Source organism: Macaca nemestrina, chromosome 8 (assembly GCF_043159975.1).
Source record: "Macaca nemestrina isolate mMacNem1 chromosome 8, mMacNem.hap1, whole genome shotgun sequence".
Classification (NCBI taxonomy): Eukaryota; Metazoa; Chordata; class Mammalia; order Primates; family Cercopithecidae; genus Macaca; species Macaca nemestrina.
Genome location: NC_092132.1, coordinates 125,579,870 through 125,604,558, shown reverse-complemented (window position 1 = coordinate 125,604,558; position 24,689 = coordinate 125,579,870). Strand labels below are relative to the sequence as shown.

At 38.5% G+C, this 24,689-nt stretch overlaps 1 protein-coding gene across 2 annotated transcripts in view; it reads right to left on the bottom strand.

The window, feature by feature from the left end:
* LOC105481987 (integrator complex subunit 9) overlaps positions 1-24,689 on the bottom strand; it is a 126,955-nt gene that overhangs the window by 89,674 nt on the left and 12,592 nt on the right. For both annotated transcript variants that reach the window (XM_011741786.3, XM_071068447.1), the window contains exon 2: positions 5,563-5,690. In XM_011741786.3, the coding sequence (XP_011740088.1) occupies positions 5,563-5,690 (128 nt within the window). The remainder of the gene's footprint in view (positions 1-5,562; positions 5,691-24,689) is intronic.

Below are 24,689 nucleotides of genomic sequence, written 5' to 3'. Positions count from 1 at the left end.
ATTTCCCTCTACACACTACTTTAAATGTGTCCCAGAGATTCTGGTATGTTGTATCTTTGTTCTCATTGGTTTCAAAGAACATCTTTATTTCTGCCTTCATTTCGTTATGTACCCAGTAGTCATTCAGGAGCAGGTTGTTCAGTTTCCATGTAGTTGAGTGGTTTTGATTGAGTTTCTTAGTACTGAGTTCTAGTTTGATTGCACTGTGGTCTGAGAGACAGTTTGTTATAATTTCTGTTCTTTTACATTTGCTGAGGAGTGCTTTACTTCCAACTGTGTGGTCAGTTATTGGAATAAGTACAATGTGGTGCTGAGAAGAATGTATATTCTGTTGATTTGGGGTGGAGAGTTCTGTAGATGTCTATTAGGTCCGCTTGGGGCAGAGTTGAGTTCAATTCCTGGATATCCTTGTTAACTTTCTGTCTCATTGATGTGTCTAATGTTGACAGTGGGGTGTGGAAGTCTCCCACTATTATTGTGTGGGAGTCTAAGTCTCTTTGTAAGTCTCTAAGGACTTGCTTTATGAATCTGGGTGCTCCTGTATTGGGTGCATATATATTTAGGATAGTTAGCTCTTCTTGTTGAATTGATCCCTTTACCATTATGTAATGGCCTTCTTTGTCTCTTTTGATCTTTGTTGGTTTAAAGTCTGTTTTATCAGAGACTAGGATTGCAACCCCTGCCTTTTTTTTGTTCTCCATTTGCTTGGTAGATCTTCCTCCATCCCTTTATTTTGAGCCTATGTGTGTCTTTGCACGTGAGATGGGTCTCCTGAATATAGCAAACTGATGGTTCTTGACTCTTTATCGAATTTACCAGTCTGTGTGTTTTAATTGGACCATTTAGCCCATTTACATTTAAGGTTAATATTGTTATGTGTGAACTTGATCCTGTCATGATGATGTTAGCTGGTTATTTTGCTTGTTAGTTGATGCAGTTTCTTCCTAGCATCGATGGTCTTTACATTTTGGCATGTTTTTGCAATGGCTGGTACTGGTTGTTCCTTTCCACGTTTAGTGCTTCCTTCAGGAGCTCTTGTAGAGCAGGCCTGGTGGTGACAAACTCTCTAAGCATTTGCTTGTCTGTAAAGGATTTTATTTCTCCTTCACTGATGAAACTTAGTTTGGCTGGATATGAAATTCTGGGTTGAAAGTTCTTTTCTTTAAGAATGTTGAATATTGGCCCCCACTCTCTTCTGGCTTGTAGAGTTTCTGCCAAGAGACCTGCTGTTAGTCTGATGGGCTTCCCTTTGTGGGTAATGCGACCCTTCTCTCTCTTAACATTTTTTCCTTCATTTCAACTTTGGTGAATCTGACAATTATGTGTCTTGAAGTTGCTCTTCTCGAGGAGTATCTTTGTGGCATTCTCTGTCTTTCCTGAATTTGAATGTTGCCCTGCCTTGCTAGGTTGGGGAAGTTCTCCTGGATAATATCCTACAGAGTGTTTTCCAACTTGGTTCCATTCTCCCTGTCACTTTCAGGTACACGAATCAGACGTAGATTTGGTCTTTTCACATAATCCCATATTTCTTGGAGGCTTTGTTCGTTTTTTTTTACTCTTTTTTCTCTAAACTTCTCTTCTTGCTTCATTTCATTCATTTGATCTTCGATCTCTGATACTCTTTCTTCCAGTTGATCGAGTCGGTTACTGAAGCTTGCACATTTGTCATGTAGTTCTCGTGTCATGGTTTTCATCTCTATCAGGTCATTTATGGACTTCTCTGCATTGGTTATTCTAGTTATCCATTTGTCAAATCTTTTTTCAAGGTTTTTAGTTTCTTTGCGCTGGGTTCATAGTTCTTCATGTAGCTCTGAGAAGTTTGATCGACTGAAGCCTTCTTCTCTCAACTCGTCAAAGTCATTCTCCGTCCAGCTTTGTTCTATTGCTGGCGAGGATCTGTGTTCCTTTGGAGGGGGAGAGGCGCTCTGATTTTTTGAATTTTGAGCTTTTCTGCACTGCTTTTTCCCCATCTTTGTGGTTTTATCTACCTTTGGTCTTTGATGATGGTGACGTACAGATGGGGTTTTGGTGTGGATGTCCTTTCCGTTTGTTAGTTTTCCTTCTAACAGTCAGGACCCTCAGCTGCAGGTCTGTTGGAGTTTGCTTGAGGTCCACTCCAGTTAGGTTACTCCCAGTTAGGCTCTCCAGTTAGGCTACTCTGGGGTCAGGGACCCACTTGAGCAGGCAGTCTGTGCGTTCTCAGATCTCAACCTCCGTGCTGGGAGAATCACTACTCTCTTCAAAGCTGTCAGACAGGGACATTTATATCTGTAGACATTTCTGCTGCTTTTTGTTTAGCTACGCCTTGTCCCCAGAGGTGGAGTCTACAGAGGCAGGCAGGCCTCCTTGAGCTGTGGTGGGCTCCACCCAGTTCAAGCTTCCTGGCCTCTTTGTTTACCTACTGAAGCCTCAGCAATGGCGGGCACCCCTCCCCCCGTCTCGCTGCCACCCTGCAGTTAGATCTCAGACTGCTGTGCTAGCAATGAGGGAGGCTCTGTGGGTGTGGGACCCCTCGAACCAGGCACGGGAGATAATCTCCTAGTGTGCCGTTTGCTAAGACCTTTGGTAAAGCACAGTATTAGGGTGGGAGTGTCCTGATTTTCCAGGTGTTGTGTGTCACGGTTTCCCTTGGCTAGGAAAAGGAATTCCCTTCCCCCTCGTGCTTCTCGGGTGAGGCAATGCCTTGCACTGCTTTGGCTCTCACTCTCTGGGCTGCACCCACTGTCCTGCACCTACTGTCCGACACGCCCCAGTGAGATGAACCCGGTACCTCAGTTAGAAATGCAGAAATCACCCATCTTCTGTGTCACTCATGCTGGGAGCTGGAGGCTAGAGCTGTTCCTATTCCACCATCTTGGCGCCAACAACCCAGTATTTGCTTTCTACTCTTGTGTTAATTCACCAAGAATAATGGCCTTCAGTTGCATCTATGTCACTGCAAAGGGCATGATTTCATTCTTTTTTTATGGCTGTGTAGTATTCCGTGGTGTATATGTACCACATTTTCTTTATCCACTCCACTGCCGAGAGACAGTTAAGTTGCTTCCATGTCTTTGCTATTATGAATAGTGCTAAGCATTTATTAAATGCCCTTGATGGAGAATATGATGGCCAAGCAATTAATACTGAAGAATGTCAATATATGATGGCCAATTACAGGAAAACACATCTCCAAAGTATACAGAGAAAGAAGGGTCACAGAGGTAAGAGGAAAACCAGGAATGCATTATCATGGAGGTCACTGCTACTGAATGGTCAAATAAGATGAGGACTGACAAATGCCCATCACGTCCAATGACATGAAGTCATGTGGGACCTGAGAGGTTCTAGTGGAGTGGTGTGGGCAGAGTGAAGCCTGGACAGGGTTTAGAAATGCTGAAGGGGAAAAACGAGTTGAGAGAAATTAAAATTGTTTTTTAAATTTTAAGTTAAATGTGAATGATTATAATTAAATGACAATCAACATGGAAAAGTCCAAGCAGATATAAAATAATAATTTAATTAATTAGTTAAATGTAATAGTAAAAGGACTCTGAAAAAGTGATTAGGATGGAATCCAGAGAAGATAAAGCAACTCATTCATACAACAAATACTTACTGAGTAGCTACCACATGCCAAGAATAGTTCTAGGCAGTGGGGATACAATGGAGAATCAAATTCCCTGCCTTTATGAAACTTACATGTAGTGGAGAAGAAAGACAATCAATAAATATGTACTCATAATATAATAAATGCTACGAAGACAAATAAAGCAACTGAGCGGACAGACAGGGTCAGGAATACCACTTTAGGCAACTGTGCCCTGGTCTGAGCAAAAGGAGACACCTTTTGTAAGAAACCGTATGGACAGCTAACCATTCTGCTAGTAGAACTTCCCTCTGAGAGTGAAAGAATGGGAAGTGGAAGAGAGATCTCATCCAGTTCTCATCACCCAGGAAATTCATGACCCCACAGAGCAGGTTGGGCTCCCTTTTGGAATCTCTCATGGTATCTTAGACTTCATTTTTTAAGTAATTATCCTAAATATATATACTTGTTTTCTAATCACAGGTGTAATTAAATATTCATCTGTGTGATATCTTTCTCCCTGATGGACTGTAAGTTTCATGAGAGAAAGTAGGTTGTTCTGTTCATCTCTAAATCCTCTGGTCCAGAACAGTGCAGATTTTTAATAAACATCAAAAAACAAACATTTTGCTCTTTGGGGGAAAAAGACAATAATATCAGGCTATTTTATTAGGAAATAACCAATTGTCATGTAATTAAGCTCCTCCCAACCCAGTTTTTAGGCAATATCTGTGGGTGGTACATGTACTTCTTTTTTTCTTTTTCTTGTTTTTGAGATGGAGTATCTGTTGCCCAGGTCAGAGTGCAGTGGCACGATCTCGGCTCACTGCAACCTCCACCTCCCAGGTTCAAGTGATTCTCCTTGCCTCAGCTTCCCAAGTAGCTGGGATTACAGGCAGCCACCACCATGTCCAGCTAATTTTTTTTTTCCTGTATTTTTAGTAGAGATAGGGTTTCACCGTGTGGGCCAGACTGGCCTCAAACTCCTGATCTCAGGTGATCCACCTGCCTCAGCCTCCCAAGGTGCTGGGATTATAAGCCTAAGCCACTGCGCCTGGCCTGTGGGTGGCACATGTATTTCTAAATGCTGGGTGTAATTATAACTGAATTCCATCAGCTTTGCATAAAATGTAATCTGGAATTATCTCTGACCTTATCCTCACACCACCTTACTGTACCCCTTATCTCAGAAAAATCAATAGTTGATGAAAATTTTAGATGGTTCATCAGGTTATCGCTGTGAATAATCATTGTACTCAGTGATATCTTCAGGAATGACTGAGATAAACTAGAAAGCTTACCCAGCTTGCTATGCTTTTGAGCTCTTAAATCTGCTTTAGATAGCTTTTCCATATCCTATCTTGTATGTGGTGTCACTTTTTGCTACTGTAAGTATATTTGCTTCTACAAGGTAGTCACATCTTTTATAAACTGTTTCTAAATAGTAGTATGCTGGGAAACCAATTTCCTAAGGCAAAGTCTCAGTTAAGCATAAACAGTGCTATTGTAGGCCTGAGGCAATCTGTCTCATTTAAGATATGAACTTGGGCTACATATGTGGTTCTAAATCTAAGGTTGACTTGGTATGAAAATAATGCACAGAAGCCTATCGAAAAGAAATGTCAGATTCCATGCTGTTAAGTCTCTGCAAAGGCTGTTAAATAATTCTAAAATTCAATTCTTGGGCTCATCAGTTGACCATTTACCAGCTCTTATGTGATGAAAGATGAAATATACATGACTTCAGTTGTACTGAGCAGATGCAGGAACATTTTACAGAAGCTCAAAAGAAGTTATAATAAAGAAGCCAATCAATAAATCAATAGAACACTTTCCATCAACTCAGCCAAAGGAAATTATTTTGATAAAGAACATTTTTAAGGGAACAAAGCAAACTTACGACAATACACTAGGTACTAGTAACATTCATACTAATGGTATCATTTTTCAGCAAACTTAAAGCTCATTTTTTCTTTGGCTGCACCAGCACATACCTTTGAACAAGTGGCAAAGGAAGGAAATTGAGGGTAGAGGTCATGTCCAGTCCACAGTCCAACATAATGGTGGTTGATTTGAATTTGAGCACATTGCATGGTAAGGTTGGGTGCCCTGACAGGCAATACTGAAAAAAATTAAATCACTTTGATCAGTAATCAATTACAGAAGAATCCTACAAAGTAAAATGAATTAAGTAACACTGACGATCTTCTCTCATAAGACCAGAATGTTAAGTTCAGCTAACTTTCTATGTGGTTTCCTCCCTTTTACTGCTTGGGGACTAGTTTCCCCAGCTGTTCAAAATACTCAAGTCTCAGATCACGCCCGTCTGTTTTTTCACAGGGTGCCAAGCAAGCCTGGTTTTAGATGGGCCACAGTTATTCAAAACAGAAGGTTTCAAGGCTATAGTTATTCATTCTGTTCTCACAAGACACTGGCGAATTATCATCTTCCCCTTTGTATGGAAGTACTGTCTAAAGCTGTGGATGTCAATGCAACTCTAAGCTAGATACTCAAACTGTGCTCTAGGTTTGGTTTTCTCCCCTTGTAAATAAGTGACCTTGCTCAAAGAGGAACTGGTTAGAAAGGTTAACTAACAAGCATGAGTAAAGGTTTATGCTCAGTCTTGTCAGAAGAAATGACTCAAAAGGACAATGACTTCCCTGATGTGCAGACGCTAAGCAGGAGTGTGGGAACCTACTTCCAGACAAGTAGGAGTCTTTTGCCTGTGGCGGCAGAGCTCAGAAGTCAAAGGGGCACAAGCCACAATGGTGTCTTCAAAGGAGAGTGAGCACAACACATTGACCCAAAACATTTCTCATGTTCTCCTCAATGTTGTGGCAGTAACAGATCTGCCACACTGAAAATTATCTATATGGGACACGCTCTGCCACTTTTAATAATTCCATTGCTGCTCTGAAGAAAAGAAATGGAGGAAGACCCTTTCCCCAACTTTTAAAGCCCTCCCTTGAGCAACAAAGCCCAGAAAACGAAGGGAACAGTGTGTTAAATCCACTAGCAAGTCCATTCTCTCTATTTTTTTCCCCTTGGGACAGAGTCTCACTCTGTTGCCTAGGCTGGAGTGCAGTGGTGCGATCTTGGCTCACTGCAACCTCCACCTCCCTGGTTCAAGCGATTCTCCTGCCTCAGCCTCCCAAATAGCTGGGATTACAGGTGTCTGCCCCCATGCCTGGCTAATTGTTTTGTATTTTTAGTAGAGATGGGGTTTCATCATGTTGGCCAGGTTGGTCACGAACTCCTAATCTCAAGTGATCCGCCTGCCTCCTCGGCCTCCCAAAGTGCTGGGATTATAGGCGTGAGCCATGGCACCCAGCCCTCTCCTGATTTAAGCACAAGGACAGCACGAGTGGGAGTGAAGCTCCATCAATGCCCAGCCCCATATGGCTACAGTCACTTAGGCTAAGTCTTTCCAGGTATTTGTTGCTCTGTTGGTTCTATCTTTGTAGTGGATGACTTTTTCCAGAGGACATTACAGGAACTGATAATTTTTGAAAACTGCATGTTCTAAAAATGGTAAGGCCAAGAGCCAAGAAGTTGTATTTTGCAAGCTGCTTCTTCATTCCAAGTTTATGTATGATGATTACATTTTACCAAACAAAAATTCACAAGTCATGGTTTGAAAAGATGCAGGGCACTTACAATGAAAACAATACAAAGTATTTAAAATTGCAATTGTCCTGAAGAAGTCTAGGATCCATGATTTTGGTAATTACATTTTACATAAGTTCCTTCTTTGATAGGTATCAGAATTACAGAAAATTTGTTCCTCCTAATTGTCTAAGACAGAGATATTCCTATCTCTACCCTCCATCTGGTTCCCTATTGCTACTCGGTCTTTATCCCCATCTAAAAACTATTTGTTAAAGATAAACTATCTCAAAATGAACACAAAGCATCATGTTAAACTTGCTCCAAATATAGCTAATGTTCCAGGAAAAGCTTTCCTATATTTTTCCTTTCAAAAATAAGAAAAAATCAGATATTCAGAAAAGCATGGAAGAAAATAAAATGAAATGCATATAACACTTATTTCTGAGTGGGAAGATTATTGTCCAATTTTCTTCTTTCGTCTTCCTCTATTTTCCAAAAGTTCAGCAATGAGCTTTTACTACATTTTTATAATCAGAAAAAAAAAAATGTGATTAAAACAAAACAGAAAATTTAGCCAGCCACGTTGAATGACAAAATTTTTATCTTCCTCCTTAACTCTAAATCATGGAGGATAAGGTACACCAGAAAACAGAAGAATATGTACAATTTTTAAAAGCTGATGCTCAAAATATTTCAGCAAAGGAAGTTCGCTGAACGACTTTACATTTGTTACTGTTGTTAAAGGCCAAAGGCCAAAGAAAAGTGAGGAACGCTTTCTAACAGCTACCACCAAACGGAACAAACATTTTTAGAGCACTGATGAAAGGTGCCAGGCCCCAAGCTCATTCGCCTTATTTGTATGGATGAGAAGGTTGAGCTCTACCAAGTTTCAGCAGCTTTCCTGGGAAGAGCTGGACACACAGCGAGGTCTCTCTGACTCCAAAGATCCCACTCATGCTTCCCAAACTGCACTGCTCATCATGGGTCAACTGAGTGCACAGGAGCACAGAGTGGCTTGCCTGAGGTTCGCACACTTGTACAGGAGGCGCTTGCAAAGGGCCCAGACCTTGTGGCCTCTAGCGATGCTCTTTGGGCAATTCCAGTTTTCTGCCTCTGTCATCAAGCAGCGTATCGTCTACTGAGGGTTATGAGACTAAGGCTCAAAACCAGTAAGTAATTATGGAAATAAAATTATCTACAATCGCACCAATCTGATCATTTTTGTATTTCATCTTTTTTCATATTTGTAAAAGCTGTAATTTTAGTATTCATACTGCTTTGGGTGCTGCTTCAACTCTGGATGACTATGTTTTCCTCATGTTACATCACACTTCATTTTTATTGGCCTAAGTAAATATACCATGGTTTGTCTGGTCATTCATTCCCTTATTGTTGAACATTGAGGGTTGTTTCCTGTCACTCTACTATCACAAGCATGGCTGTGGTGATTACTTTAGTGCATAAGTCTTTTTCCACACTGGACTATTTTTTAAGATGATTCCCAGAAGTGGTACTAACTGGGTCAAAAAAGATGAGGATTTTACAGCACTTTCAATCTGCTGCCAAAATGCTTTCCAAAAAGGACTGTACTTATTTACAATGTCATTGGTAATATATCAGAAGATCTGTTTCACTGCTCAAACCCATGAGCATTATATTCAAAACCATGTAGAATCTGTACTGAAATGCAGTTATCACCCTAGTAGTAGCCATGTAGGGGTAATGAAATGACCCTAACCAAGGAAAGTTAACTATGTGATAAGTGGCTTTAGTTCTGAGAGGCAGTTTGGTGCAATGATATAAAGTAGGGAATTTGAAGTTAAGACTGCCTGGGCTCAAATCTTGACTGCACTCAGTGTTAATGTGTGATTTGGGGAAGTTACTTAACTTTGGACTGTAAGGTGCAGTAATAGAACCTATCCCTGTAGCAGAGTTGATGGGAGGACTAAATGAATGGATACGCTACCTGGTAAACAGTAAGTGCTTTTAGTTGCTATTAGTTACAAAATCATTAAGGGGCTGAAGAGGTCATGTAAGTTTGGATGGAGTAATTTATATTCTGCAGCGGCATTCACTAACATTATATATGCATCCCCTAAGACTAGGTGAAATGAATGAACAATTTTATAAATAGTTCCCATTTTGCTAGTCTGCTCTTCAGGAAGATAGATCCACTAGTAAGTACAGAATAAACTTTATTTTTTTCCAGCTTAACAAGCACATAGCAATGCTTTCATGTTCACTTTATTTCTACTTAATTAAAAAGCTACAGGTTTTTCTGTGATTACAATCTATAGTTGGCTCTCCATATCCATGGCTTCTGCATCCACAGATTCAACCAACTACAAATGGAACAATATCTGAAAAGAAAAAACTACAAATAATAAAATATAACAACGCAGCAAAAGTTATATAAATTTTAAAATGCAGCCTGGGCATGGTGGCTCATGCTTGTAATCCCAGCACTTTGGGAGGCCAAGGCGGGAAGATCACCTGAGGTCAGGAGTTTGAGACCAGCCTGACCAATACGGTGAAACCTCGTCTCTACTAAAGATACAAAAATTAGCTGGGCGTGGTGGTGAGTGCCTGTAATCCCAGCTACTTGGGAGCCTGAGGCAGGAGGATCACTTGAACCCAGGAGGCAGAGGTTGTAGTGAGCTGAGATCATGCCACTGCACTCCAGCCTGGGCAACAGAGCAAAACCCTGTCTCAAAAAACAAACAAACAAACAAACAAACAAAAAGCAATGTACAACTATTTGCACAGCAATTATATTGTATTAGATGCTATCTACTGTGGGTATGGAGGGACTACTATACTATCTGTATTTCCCCGTGTGCCTTTTTTTCACAGAATAAGTGAACTGGTTTTGAAAGTTACATGTGGCTAAGATAAACATTATATTTTTTGAATAAAAATTTTATCAGTTATACTTAATGTATATATTTCTCATTCTGTTATTTTCATTAAAAAGCTTTTATTATGGGCAGGCATGGTAGCTCATACCTATAATCCCAGCACACTGGGAGGTCAGGGCAGGATAACTTAAGGCCAGGAGTTTGAGGCCAGTCTGGGAAACACAGTGAGACCCTGTCTGTACAAAAAAAAAAAAAAAAAAAAAAAAAAAAATAGCCAGGTGTGGTGGCACACAACAGATGCCAGAAGACAACTGGAGTAGTATCTTTGGGGTTTTAAGGTAATTTGCTACCCCACAATTCCAACACCATCATTGTCGAGAAGTAAAGTTAAGAAATTTTCAGACCAATAGTAAGTAAGAATTCATTATTTCAACACCATCACTGAAGGAGGTATATTCAAGGTTATATTTCAGGAAGAAGGGAGTTGAACTCAGAAGACATACGATACAAGAAGGATTGGTGAGCAAATAAATTGGTTAAAATATTGTTAAATAATAACTATTTTAAAAGTCAAATAATTCATTGACTCTAAAATGTGATGAAAACACATCTTTTATTTACATACCACTGAGAAAAACAGCAACAATGAGAAATAAATAAAAACACAGTGCTTTAATGATGGGACTGAACAGTGCAGTATATTATTACGCTAACTTCTTTTTACTTTGAAATTCCTTTCATATAGTGCAAGAAATTTGTCATTTGTCTTCATGTGCTTTAGAACGAGATAGGGAATCCTGTTGTACATATCTCAGTTATAAAACATCAAAGCTTCAACTTGGCCAGATGTGGGGCTCACACCTGTAATCCCAACATTTTGGGAGGTTGAGGCGGGTGGATCACTTGAGTGACTAGCCCGTCATGGTGGTGTGCACCTGTAATCCCAGCTACTCGGGAGGCTGAGGCAGAATAGCAGCTTAAACCCAGGAGATGGAGGTTGCAGTGAGTGAGCTGAGATGGCACAACTGCACTCCCTCCTCAGAGACACAGCGAGACTTTGTCTCAAAAAAACAAAACAAAACAAAACAAAGCTTCAACTTGTGGTCAGTTTTCATAGTAAAAAAAAAAAAAAAAAAAAAAAAAAAAAATCTGAGCGAATCAGAAGAAAAAATAAAAACAAAAAATCATAATAACTAAAACTTAAAAATCAAGAAATAACAGTATAATCATACTATTGAAAAATATAATGGTAACTAGCAGAGCCAAAAAAGTTATCTCTTACATTTGGGAACTGGGGACTGAGAGTTTTTCCAGTTTGTAAAACTATTTGATTCATTTTTAACTGTGCATATATAAAATTTTATTTTAAAAAAACCTCATTAGACAATGATTCATCAAGTGAAAAAAAAAAGGGGGATGTATCTATTTAGAAATAAACCTAGAAACCTACTTAGAAATAGCCCAGCTACTTGGGAGGTTGAGGCAAGAGGATTGCTCACACCCTGGAGTTGAAGGCTACAGTGTGCTATGATCATGCCACTGCACTCCAGCCTGGGCAACAGAGCTAGATCCCATTTCTAAAAAAAATTAGTAAAATTTTAAAAACCTGGAAATAGATTTTAAGACAAAGATTATTATATAATAATAAACAGTTCACTGGTAATATATAATAACTGTGACCCTTATGCACAAGCAATATAGCCTCAAAATACATGAAGTGAAATTTGACAGAATTCCAAAGATTTCAAGGGGAGAAACCTGCTGCCAGTCTAGCTGTTTTAAGCTGCTATTAAAATATTCTCTTTGTTGTTGGTGCTCTGATTTTTCAAACACAGGTGTGAGGTATAACTTACTTTCCTTTTGGTTTACGCTTCTAACACATAAGAACTCGTCTTTCACAACTGTGAAAAATACTGTCAGCCATGATCACTTTGAATATGGCCTCTCTCCATTCTTTCTAGTTTCTACTTCTGGAATGCCTATTAAATACATGTGGTAATGTTTCATTTTACTACCCCTTCCCTGTTTATCCTTTCAATTTTTTTTTTTTTTTTTTGCTATGTATAGTGCATGCTGGGTATTTTCTTCAGATTTATCTTACATTTTGCTAATTCTTTCTTTAGTGGTGTCAAATCTGCTATTTAACCAATGGGTTAAATACTGAAATTTTCTTCCCAGTGACTATGTTTCTGAAATCTAGTAAGTCCTCTTTCCTTATTAAAAACAGCATCTTATTATTTTCAAAGGTTTGGATTCTTTCATACATGCCTTTAAATCACTTTCACATATTACAGAGTCTCCATGTTACACGATTTTCTGAAGTTCTTGGTAGTCTTATTATGTCTACTCATCCTTACTCATGGTGGATTTCAGATCCTTGAACAGTTTGCATGGTGAGCTCATTTTTGGTAGGGCTTTGTGGGAATTCTGTGGGAACTCTATGAGGAATGGGTTGAGGCAGGTCCCCAATAAATGTCACCATTTTGAGACCATTTTATGTTGATTTCTCAACTTAAATATCTGTACTGTAAGCGGAGCATACACATCAGACTCTCAACACTCTCAAAACACTGGCCCAAGCTCCTTGCAGAGACGAGCTTCCTTATAGACCCCAGGAGCAAACAAATGAAATTTTTCTAGTACTCCCTTCACTGATGTATATAGTCCTTGGGAGTTTCTTGATTATCAATCTTGAAATATGCATTTTGAATGTCACATTTATTACTAACAAGATTAAATCATATTATGCTAAGGTTTCAGCAAATCTAATACTTCAAAAATCTGCTGGCTGGGTGCGGTGGCTCACGCCTGTAATCCCAGCACTTTCGGAGGCCGAGGCGGGCGGATCACGAGGTCAGGAGATCGAGACCATCCTGGCTAACACAGTAATACTCCATCTCTACTAAAAATACAAAAAATTAACCGGGCGTGGTGGCGGTTGCCTGTAGTCCCGGCTACTCGGGAGGCTGAGGCAGGAGACTGGTTGTGAACCTGGGAGGCGGAGCTTGCAGTGAGCCAAGATCCTGCCACTGCACTCCAGCCTGGGCGACAGAGCTAAACTCTGTCAAAAAAAAAAAAAAAAAAGAAAAAAAAAAAAGAAAAGAAAAAAGAAAAAGAAACAATCTGCTTTCCAGCTGGGCGCGGTGGCTCACGCCTGTAATCCTAGCACTTTGGGAGGCCGAGGTGGGTGGACTCCCTGAGCTCAGGAACTGGAGACCAACCTGGGCAACATGGTGAAACCCCATCTCTACTAAAATATAAGACATCAGGCCAGGAGCGGTGGCTCATGCCTGTAATCGAAGCATTTTGGGAGGCCAAGGCGGGTGGATCACTTGAGGTCAGGAGGAGTTCAAGACCAGCCAGCCTGGCCAACATGGTGAAACCCTGTCTCAACTAAAAAAACACAAATTAGCTGGGCGTCGTGGCATGCGCCTCTAATCCCAGTTACTTGGGAGGCTGAGGCAGAAGAATTGCTTGAACCCAGAGGGCAGAGTTTGCAGTAAGTGGAGATCGCACCACTGCACTCCAGCCTGGGTGACAGAGTAAGACTCTGTCTACAAAAAAAACAAAAACAAAAAAAACTAGCTGGGCATGGTGGCGAGCACCTGTAATCCCAGCTACTCGGGAGGCTGAGACAGGAGAGTCACTTGAACCTGTGAGGCGGAGGTTGCAGTGAGCCGAGATTAAAAAAAAAAAAAAAAAAAAAAAAAAAGGCTATACAAACAAAATGACAGCCAGCCAACATAATCTCACAAAAATCTTTAAAAGCAGTATGAAATACTGTGAACTTCATTAAAAAAAATTGGCAAATTAGTAAATTTGGCAATTTGGTCATAGGACAAATTGAATTTTAGTGAACTGACTTTGGGTAACAAGTCTGTTTTTTTTTTTTTGCAAAAAGAACCATAGTCTAAAACATCATCTATGTTCTTTTCCCGAATCTTGTTTAAAGTAATTACAATATGCATAGTTATTATGCTATGGTGTTTATTAGGTATCAGGTACTACTCTGTAAGAACTTTATATTTTAACTCTTACAATCCTCCCAAGAATGCCATGAAGTAGGAATTATTTTCTCATTTTACAGATGAAAGAAATGAGGCACAGAAAGTATAAAACTTTCACATGATCTCAATGTTCTAAGAAAATGTGCCAGGACTTGAACCTGGACAGTGAGCTCTGGAATCAGTACAGTTAGCCAACATAGCATACACACCGTGTTACACAGTATGAAAGGCATTGTCAGAGACCTAAAGAATTATTATTTTTTGCAGAGATGGTATACCCTAAAAGGCCTTATTTTGAATTGGTAAGAATGCAGATGAGTTTATAATCTGGTTCTGAACAAAGAGAATTAGTTAGCTGACTGATGCAATAAAGCAAAGGTCCCAAGTAAATTAAATTATTAAATTGCCCTGCAATCCATTATAAGCAGTAATTTTCTTTCGTTGGTTTCCTTTCCATTCAAAAAGAGTGAGAAGATTCTCTTACTGTAAAGTAGTTTTGCTGCTGAGACTGCCTTTAATTATCTATACTGTAACCTATAACTTCTAGGCTGAATTGATGCCAATAGCTCTTACTCTTGCTTGAGAGAACTGCACAGTCATAAAGAAACTGTTTTTTTTTTTTAAATAGGCAATAGTGTTAATGAAATAAGTTGTAAATGACATCACCAATTTTTTCCATTTTCTATTTAACCAACCCATGTATCACATCATCTAATATCTCATTTGATGTCAGCATAAAGTATTAGTTCTAACTTTGCTGATACATTGATATTAGCCTGAATGAATCCCTAAATTCTGTGGGTCTCAAATATCTTTATCTGACAAATGAGGAGATTTAACTAGATTATTTTAAGCTTTCTTTTAACACACAAATGTTGTTTCTCATTATTCCACCATTTCACTGGGTCAATCAAAACTCCTCTTTTATATAACCTGTCACCAACACATGTTTGTGACATTGTACTCTTTACAATTGACTTTCTGGGCCGGATGCGGTGGCTCATGGCTGTAATCCCAGCACTTTGGGAGGCCGAGGTGGGAGGATCACCTGAGGCCAGGAGTTCAAGACCAGCCTGGCCAACATGGTAAAACCCCGTCTATACTAAAAATACAAAAATTAGCTGGGCGTGGTGGCACGTGCCTTTAATCCCAGCTACTTGGGAGGCTGAGGCAGGAGAATAGCTTGAGGCAGTGGAGGTTGCAGTGAGCCGAGATCACACCATTGCACTTCATCCTGGACTACAGAATGAGGCTTCTGTCTCAAAAAAAAAAAAAAAAAAAAAATTGACTTTCTGAAAATGTAAAAAACTATACAATGCACAAGCTGGAACTAATTTCAAGATCATCTAGTCTAAATGCTTCCTTTTAAAAAAATCTTTTATTATTTTCTTTTTAAAGTTTAAAATAGAGATGGGGTTTTGCCATGTTGCCCAGGCTGCTGTTGAACTTCTGGGCTCCAGCGAGTGATCCACCAGCCTTGGCCTCCCAAAGTGCTGGGATTACAGGCGTGAGCCACCATGCCCAGCCTAAATATTTCTTTTAGAAACAAGGAACCCTGTTCTTCCAGAGCTTGTAAACTTTTCTCTTCTCCAACACATCCGAGTATTAACATTCACTGCCATCAGTAAATGCAGCTTACTAGGAGACACTCCATGGCCTAACAGGGCATATAAGGTTCCCAGAGGGACAGGGAGCGTCTCTACCTTGTATTACCCCATTCTGAGATGCTAGCTTCCACTGAGGCAAATTTGCCTAATTTGGAGGCAAATTACCCCTGCTAGGAATTTTGGGCCAGGCCCTCCAATAATCAGAGTTCTATAAATACATTTCAATTTTATTTGGTAATCTTTCACTTTCTTCCACTTTGTGTCTTGATTCCATCTCGCAGGAGAGCTGTTAAATGTGCCAATCATACTCACTGTCAAAGTGACTACACAGCTGGATAAAAGAGAAGGATAATTTTCCACTTGTGCAGAAAATCTGTAGCATGCATGGCGAACACAGAAAAGCCACTTTCTGGTTGAAGAGTGGCTAGATATCACACACAGCTGAGTAACTGCCACTTAGGGCTGCTCCCTCACGCTCATCCTTGGCTTTCCATGAAAACGAGACAAGCAGCAGAGGGTGGTCATAAAAAGCAAAACTTCCGCAACAGAAGCACAGGAAGGGTGGAAATGTTGATAGTAAACCATTAAGGGTAAGGGAAGGAAAACAGGTAGGGGCTGCCTTTGGAACCAACATTGTTGGCTATCTGGAACCAGCACTTAATACACGTTAAAAAGTAATTATAGTTGATGAAAAAAAGTTCATGGAACTATATATGTGACTCTGTTTGTTATATATATGTATATATGTATGTATGTATAAAAGACTGTAAGCACACACACCAAACTGATTGAAGTGGTTACCACAGGGGAGAGTGGTTGACCATACTGGAACTCTCACTTTCTACTTAGATACTTCTGTATCCTTGACTACTACTACTTTTAAACATTAACCAGAATTTTCTTTTTTTTTTAAAAGAAATCAGAAAAACCCCTTTCTCTCTCTCTCTCTCTCTCTCTCTCTTTTTTTTTTTTGAATAGTCACTACCAAAGAAGTTTCTATTGGCAACAAAGTTTTTAAGGACAATATAATTTATACAAATTGCTGAAAATGTGCAACAATGACAACTGGCAAGAAAAATGGTTAATGAAATGGTAAAACTTGTACATGGCTAGAGGATCAGCATCAAGAAAGGAGACTTATTAGTGTAATATTATTCAAGAGTAAGCTAAGAATTTATTCTAGCATGTTAGAAATATGCTTTTTTTCTCTCTCTCTTCAAACCACATATAAATGCAATGGTTCAAGTTTCAAGGTTTAGACAAATCTGGACATCACAATCAATCACAAAGCATGGAGCAGAAATACCATGGATACTAGGGAGTTCCTGATCACAATTGTGAAGACAATCAGGAAGGGGTTCCCTAACTTAACAGACTTTCAATGCAGACAAAAGTGTTTTATATTTAGGGGAAGATGCCTGGTATAATACATTTCAGCAAGAAGGAGAGCACGCCTAGTTTCAATCTTTGAACAAATATGCTGCTGGGTGGATCAAGAGTTGGGGGTGGAGAGAAATTTACGCCTTTAGTCACTTCAGTTTTTCAAAGAAATGGATTGCCAAACAGCTTTTGATAAATTGAGTAAGTTTTTAAAGACAGTGAACATTTATTAATCACTGACTCCATGCTGGATTATTCGCATGCATTTATGTACGCACAAAAACCAGGCTGACTGGCTAAGTACTAGGGCCGAGAAAAGGCTTTTCAATGGAAAAACTTCTTACTAGTCACACCATAATAAATTAGGAGTCAGCAAAGGAAAGAGCTTCCATTTGCCTCTACCATTTGGTAGAGACTTTGGGAGAGAACGGAAGCAGTAGCTTCTTTACTAACGTATGCTGATCCTATAGATTAGGCAGAAGGGAGAGCCATACTTACTGGAGGAACTAGTTAAGTTTTGATTTTCAGTTTACCTTGGTCCATGATAAAATACTTCTTTGAAAATCTTTATTATGGAATCTAAGCAAGGAGATTCTAAAATTTTAGCGAAATATTTAATATAATTTTGGGGTAGGAGATAACTTTTTTTTGAGACAGGGTTTCACTCTGTTGCCCAGGCTGGAGTGCAGTGGTGTGATCATGGCTCACCACAGTCTCAATCTTCTGGGCTCAAGCAATCCTCCCACACCTCAGCCTCCTGAGTAGCTGGGACTACAGATGCAAGCCATTATGCCTGGCAAATTTTTGTATTTTTTTGTAGAGAGGAAGTCTCACTATGTTGCCCAGGCTGGTCCTGAACTCCTGGGCTCAAGCGATCCGCCCACCCTGGCCTTCCAAAATGCTGGGATTACAGGTGTGAGCCATCATGCCTGACCCAGGAAATAACTTTTAAGGCATGATCCTAAAGCCATGATCCTGGGAGAAAACACTGATAGATTGGATTACTTATACTAAAGACTTTTCTATGAGAAAAACTACTTTGAATAAAGTAAAAGATTATCTGGGAAAATAGTATTTATAAAACCAAGACAAAAAATTGATACCCTTAATATATAAAGAGCACTAACAAATGAGTAAGAAAAAGACAAAGATTCCAACAGAAAAATGTGCAAAAAGCACAGTTAATTCATGAAATACAAATGAGTGAAAAAACATATGCAAAGATGTAACAGAAATGCAAAGCAGAAACCCAGAAGAAATAAAAGTGTAATTTAAAACTATACTGAGATAAAATGCCCAGTCCATACATTGGCAAAGAAGCTAAAGATGAGGGTGTGGGGAAATGGAAACTCTTATTTATTCTATGGGTAAAAACTAAAGCAGTCCTGAAGAGCAATATTGCATCAAAGTTTAAAATGTGCATGTATAGTCTTTGAACAATAAATTCCACTTAGGAATTTACAATAAGCAAATACAGTAACTAGATGGGTGCAAAAAATATAAACAATATGTTTTCATCAGCACTGTGCAGGACAGTAGGGAATAAAAACCAAAATGTTCAACAGCATAATACGTCCATACAATGTTATACTGTAAACATATTTAAAATGAACTATATAAATGTTCCAAATGAAAAAGCTTATGACCATTGTCTCTCATTATCTATATGTCTCTTCTCCATTTAAATTAGAATCCATGTCTCAGTTGTAATTATGGCCACCTGGAACAAAAACTATTTGCTAGACTTGACTGCAACTAGATGTAGCCATGTAAGAAAATGCTGGTCAGGAAGGTATAAATAGAAGTAGCGTACACAACTTTGAGAAAGTATCAAAGGGAGAGGACATGCCTTTCTTTGTCCCTTCCTCCTTCCTACTGGTTAGAATAGGGATATAATGGCCTGAGCTGGTAGTCATATTGGATCACAAAGAAGAAGTCATGGATTACAGATGGTGGAGCTACAAGCTATCAGGAGAGCCTGGACCTGCCACAACAGCCCTGGACTATTTAACTCAGCACATCATTTACACAAGAGAGATGTAAACATTTATCCTGTTTAAGCCACCATTACTTTAGGCTTTCTGTCACTCAGAGCTGAATCTAATCCTAACTGGTGTACAGCTTTAGGGTGACTCACACAGAAGTTATCACTGTACACACCTATCATAGCAGGTATACCATAATGACTGATTATTTGAGGTGGTGAGATTACAGGTGATTTTTATTATTTTCTTTATACTTCTCAGGATTCAGAAATATATTCTGAAAATTTTTTCTTACATCAATACGTACTGATTCTGTAATAGTTATTTTTATTTTGAGAAGTTTTCTAAAAATGTGTTTAAAAAAATAGAAGCTTTCTTTTACTTAGTTCCTTGAAAGAACTCTCTTTAGTTTAGTCAGATTGATTTCTTTTGAAAAACAACTATATTGCCTGACAGTTTCCCACTGAATCTCAGCAGCCTGCCAGGCACACAAATAGATTTTACTAGGCTGAATTTCTTAAGGTTTCCTGAAGAACCCCACATAAAGATGGTAATTTATCTTTATGGATAGATTTTCCATAATGGATTTATGGATGAATTTACAGATGAAAGGCAGTTTGCCAGTCCTCTACCAAGTTGCTATTTGCAGATAGGTGACATATTCAACAATTTCACCCTTTAAAACTTTCAGGTCAGCATAATGTTGAATTAAAGAAGTCAGACACAAATGAGACATAAGGTATAGTTCCATTTAAATGAAGTTCAAGAATAGGCAAATGGGAGACGCAGTGATTTAAGTCAGAATAGTGATTAACTGGAGGGAAAGTTATTGACTGGGAAGGAAACAAAGTTGGTGGAAATGTTCTGGATCTTAATTTTGATCATGAATACATGGATGCATATATAGGTAAAAATTCATCAAGCTATACGTATGCTTGAAGTTTATGCTAGCTGAACTGAATGAAAAGTATACCTAAAACCAAACAAGCACCCTGTGGACCGCAACATACTTTCTAGTAATTTGTCTATACTCAACATGTTGATGTGACTGAGAATACATATTTATCAGTTCTGGAAGAAGAGGATACCCCCTGCTCACTATCTCTTCCTCAACAGAGATGAAAGTCAAGAAATTCTTTAAGGTTTCTGTTCCCTCCTTATTCACATCTGGGCATTCTTCTCATACTGTATCATCAACTGGTCCCACTGATTGTTGGGATGTCTTTTGCCCTCTGGTGTATTTGTGAATTCTGTTACTGCTTCTGAGGTCTTCTGTAAAGTGCTAAAAAATATTTTCTCTCCTATGTAGGTAATTCTGACTTGGAATTTGCTTTGATGCATTTGCTAAGCTCCCTAATTCTTCTTGTTTTGATTATATGTCACTTTCCTAAATATTTTCTGTAACTGCAATGAAGTCATATTTTTTGATTTCACATTCCAGTTTTTCTTAATTGTGTGAAATAAAGCTCTTTTAACTCCTTGGTCCCAGATTTCCAAAGGGAAAAAATTAAAGGCTCTACATGTTTACAAATTCTTACTTTAAACTCTTTTTTTTTTTCCGCTCAGGCTGGAGTGCAGTGGCGCGATCTTGGCTCACTGCAAGCTCCACCTCCCAGGTTCACGCCATTCTCCTGCCTCAGCCTCCCGAGTAGCTGGACTACAGGCGCCCACCACCACACCTGGCTAATTTTTTGTATTTTTTGTTTTTTAGTAGAGATGGGGTTTCACTGTATTAGCCAGGATGGTCTCGATCTCCTGACCTCGTGATCCGCCTGCCTCAGCTTCCCAAAGTGCTGGGATTACAGGCATGAGTCACTGCGCCTGGCCACTTTAAACTCTTAAACTTCCTTGAAACTTTTTCTGGAAAACAGAAAACCTCCACAATCCTTACTCTTTACTGTCCAAACCACTCAGCTTTGTAGTTAAAACCCACCATGCTTTTGCTTCAATTTGCCTAACTTCCCCTTCCAATACACTTATTAGGTCTGCCCCTCCCCCACTTATAGTGATCTATTGTTGCCATCAAATACACAAATCTGTCAGATGTTAATAACATATATAATGAAACTAATTTCATGAGTAGCTGTATTAGTCCATTTTCACACTGCTGATCAAGACATACCTGAGACTGGGCAGTTTACAAAAGAAAGAGGACTTACAGTTCCATGTGGCTGAGGAAGCCTCACAATCATTATGTAATGCAGAGGGGAGCAAGTCACATCTTACATGGATGGCAGCAGGCAAAGAGAGAGCTTGTGCAGGGAGACTCCCATTTTTAAAACTATCACATCTTGTGAGACACATTCACTATCATGAGAACAGCTTGGGAAGGACCCGCCCCCATGATTCAACCATCTCCCACCAGTCCCTCCCACAACACGCAGGGATTATGGGAGCTACAAGATGAGATTTGCGTGGAGACACAGATCCAACCACATCAGTAGTCGATATTCTGAACTATCCAAATAGGAAGATGTCACCGGGGGAAATAAGTCCATTTTTGTACACACTGCTACAGAGCACTACAAAGCAAAAAATACAAAATAAATTGTACACATACATTATTGGGGAAATGGAACTTCTCCAAATTATTTTTACTTTAACTGTTCCTTCTACTTGGAATAAGACAAAACACTCCTTCTTGAACATATTTATCAAAGTACTTTTCAAGGTCAGTTCAGATTTTGCCTCTCTAGGGAACTGTGATTCTCCCATTGGAATTCATCTTTTTTTCTTTCCTTCAACTTTTAAGTTCAGGGGTACATATATAGGATGTGAAGGTTTGTTACATAAGTAAATGTGTGCCATCGTGGTTTGCTGCACCTATCAACCCATCACCTAGGTATTAAGCCCAGCATCCATTAGCTATTCTTCCTGATGCTCTCCCTCCCGCTACCTACCTGATGAGATTAATCTTCCATAATCTTAATCTTACATAGGTAGGTCCTTACTGCCTGTATCAAAGGCTATCACCAAAACGTTATATTCTCAATCACATACATTGAATATACACAGTTTGTTCAATAGTAACTGATAGGTAGGATCTATGTCTTATTCATCTTTATATCTCAGAGCACTGAGAATGTTTTATACGAGATAGACATTTAATAACATTTGTTCAATCGTATAGCCAAACAATGGATTTTTGTTATTGCTTCTCTTATCTGTTAGCTGTAACTATCACAGTCATCAACATAATCATCAACAGTTTCTTCCTACTGGATACATAGCTTCAATCAAAAACCATTTAAAAATAAGCCACCACCTACGGCTCTGAGCCCCTTTGTGTTTCTACAGAGATTTTTTTTTGTGGGGGTGTGTGTGAGTGGCCATTGTGTTTATTTTAACAGATTGATTGTTTACATTTCTTGGGTTTATCAGGCCTCTCTCTCAAGTACAGAGAAACTATTTCTGGCTGTTCTGTTTTCCAAGGAAACCTTGCAATTTTCTTTTAAGGTCATAGAAATCTATTACTCATTTCTTCCCTGTGTTTTGGCTAGGATCATGTGTAGCAATCTATTACTTCTATGAGTGCTATGCACCACCTAAGACTTTAAGTTATAAAATCCATTGTTTACTCAAAAGTCTGGAAAGGGCTTACAAGATATAATTAACTGCCTAGGACACACAATAAAACACAAATATATTTTCTCTTTAGAAAAATACCTTACTGTTAGGCTATGTAAAAGAATCTCACTTTACTAATGACTAGAAAATTATGGACCAAGAAAGCAGCCAGCTATAGCATGTAAATTGAAATATATAAAAATTTCAAGCCAAAAGTCAGTATGCCCACTCTAATCAGAAACAGAGATGCCTACCACCAAAACTCCTATTCCAAATCATTCTGTACATGTAAGCCACTGCAATTACATCAGAGAAAGAAATGAAGTGTAAAAAAAATCTGCAAAGTTATGCACCTGGAAACCCCATGAGAATCAACTGGAAAAGGCATTAAAAATTAAAATTCAACAAGGGGCCTGTGTAGTGAACACAAGAAATAAATAGCCTTCTTACATGAAAACCACACAGGAAAAGATTTCAGTTTCAGTAACAATCAAAAAGATAAAGTATTTAGATATAGATTTAACAAGAAATATCTAAAAGCTATATTAACAAAAGGTTTTAAAATGCTACAAAGAAACATTTAAAAAAAGATTTAAATAAAGGAAAAGATGTCTTATTCTTAGACTCAACGATATAGTAAAATAAATTAGTCAATTCTCTTCTTAAATTTTATAAATTCAACCTGATCCCAATAAAATTACAAAAAATATTTTGCCAGGAACTAATAATTGTAAATTTATACGAAATGTAAAAATCTAAGTTTTATACAAAAAAATAAATGTCTGAGAGCAGCCTGGAAAATTCTGAGACATAGGGCAATGAACAGGAACAAATACTATAAGATATTAAAATATACTCCAGAACTACATAAGGTAAAACAGTTTACTACTGGAATATTAATAGATCAAGAGGAAGATAACTGAGCAGGAAACGGAAATACAAATGCTTTTATAAATATATAAAAATATGCTCCACATTGCATACATGAGAAAAATCAAATTTAAAATATAATGATATAATATTTTTTCACTTTTCAGTGAGAAAAAAACAAGTTTGATCATTACATTGTAGTGGTAAGCATTAGGATATGCTACTGGCAACTGCAATTTGATAAATCTCTATGGGAGCATTTTTGCAATAAACCTTAATAAAAAATGCATATGCCCTTTGAACTATCAATTTCACCAGTAGAAATGTATGCTATAGATGTACTTCCTAAGAGGTTCACAAAGGAGATAATCTGTAAAACATGAGTTGTAATTGCAAGAGACTGGAAACAATTAATGTTCATTGATAGAAGTTTTGTTAGATAAATTATGGTATATTTAAACAACAGAACATTATGCAACTGGTTTTTCTTTTAGCAACAATATGAATGTATTTTTGAGATATATTGACACTAGTTTCATAATTATGTTTTAAATCAGCAACAAAAACCATGCCCTAAACTTTAATCATGAATGATTTTTAAAATAGCTGGGGAAGAGTATAGGTGGTGGAATGATATCTTTCAGGCAAATACCCACAATTCTAAATTCTTCCTACAAGCAATGAAAATAAAAAGTGTGTCAGAAATATTTTCTAAAAATATTTGAGAGCAGTATTGAAAATATTTCATTATTCAGAAGAAAAGTATCTTGAAACCAAAAGAACTAGGATCTTGTTAAATGCAGATTCTGTTCATTAGGTATGGGTATGCAGTCTTATAAAATGAAGTCGTTCTAGATATTTATATGAAATAATCTTAAAGACACATCTCTAACTTAAAAAAGAAAAAGTGATATGCCAAACCAATGTGGATAATATCTCACTATTTTTGTCAAAAATAAAATAGGGATGAAAACTATATACATGCATGAAAATCCACAGAATATCTTTGAAAAATACAAAGCAAACTGATAACTGAGATTGCTCCTGGAAAGGAGGATAAGGAGTGAAAGAGTGGGAGGGAATCATTTCACTGTTTCTGTTTTCCTGACTTAGGGTTTCACTCTGTTGCCCAGTCTGGAGTGCAGTGGAGCGATCATGGTTAACTGTAGCCTTGACCTCCTGGGCTCAAGTGGACCTCCTACCTCAGGCTCTTGAGTAGCTGGGACTACAGGTGCGTG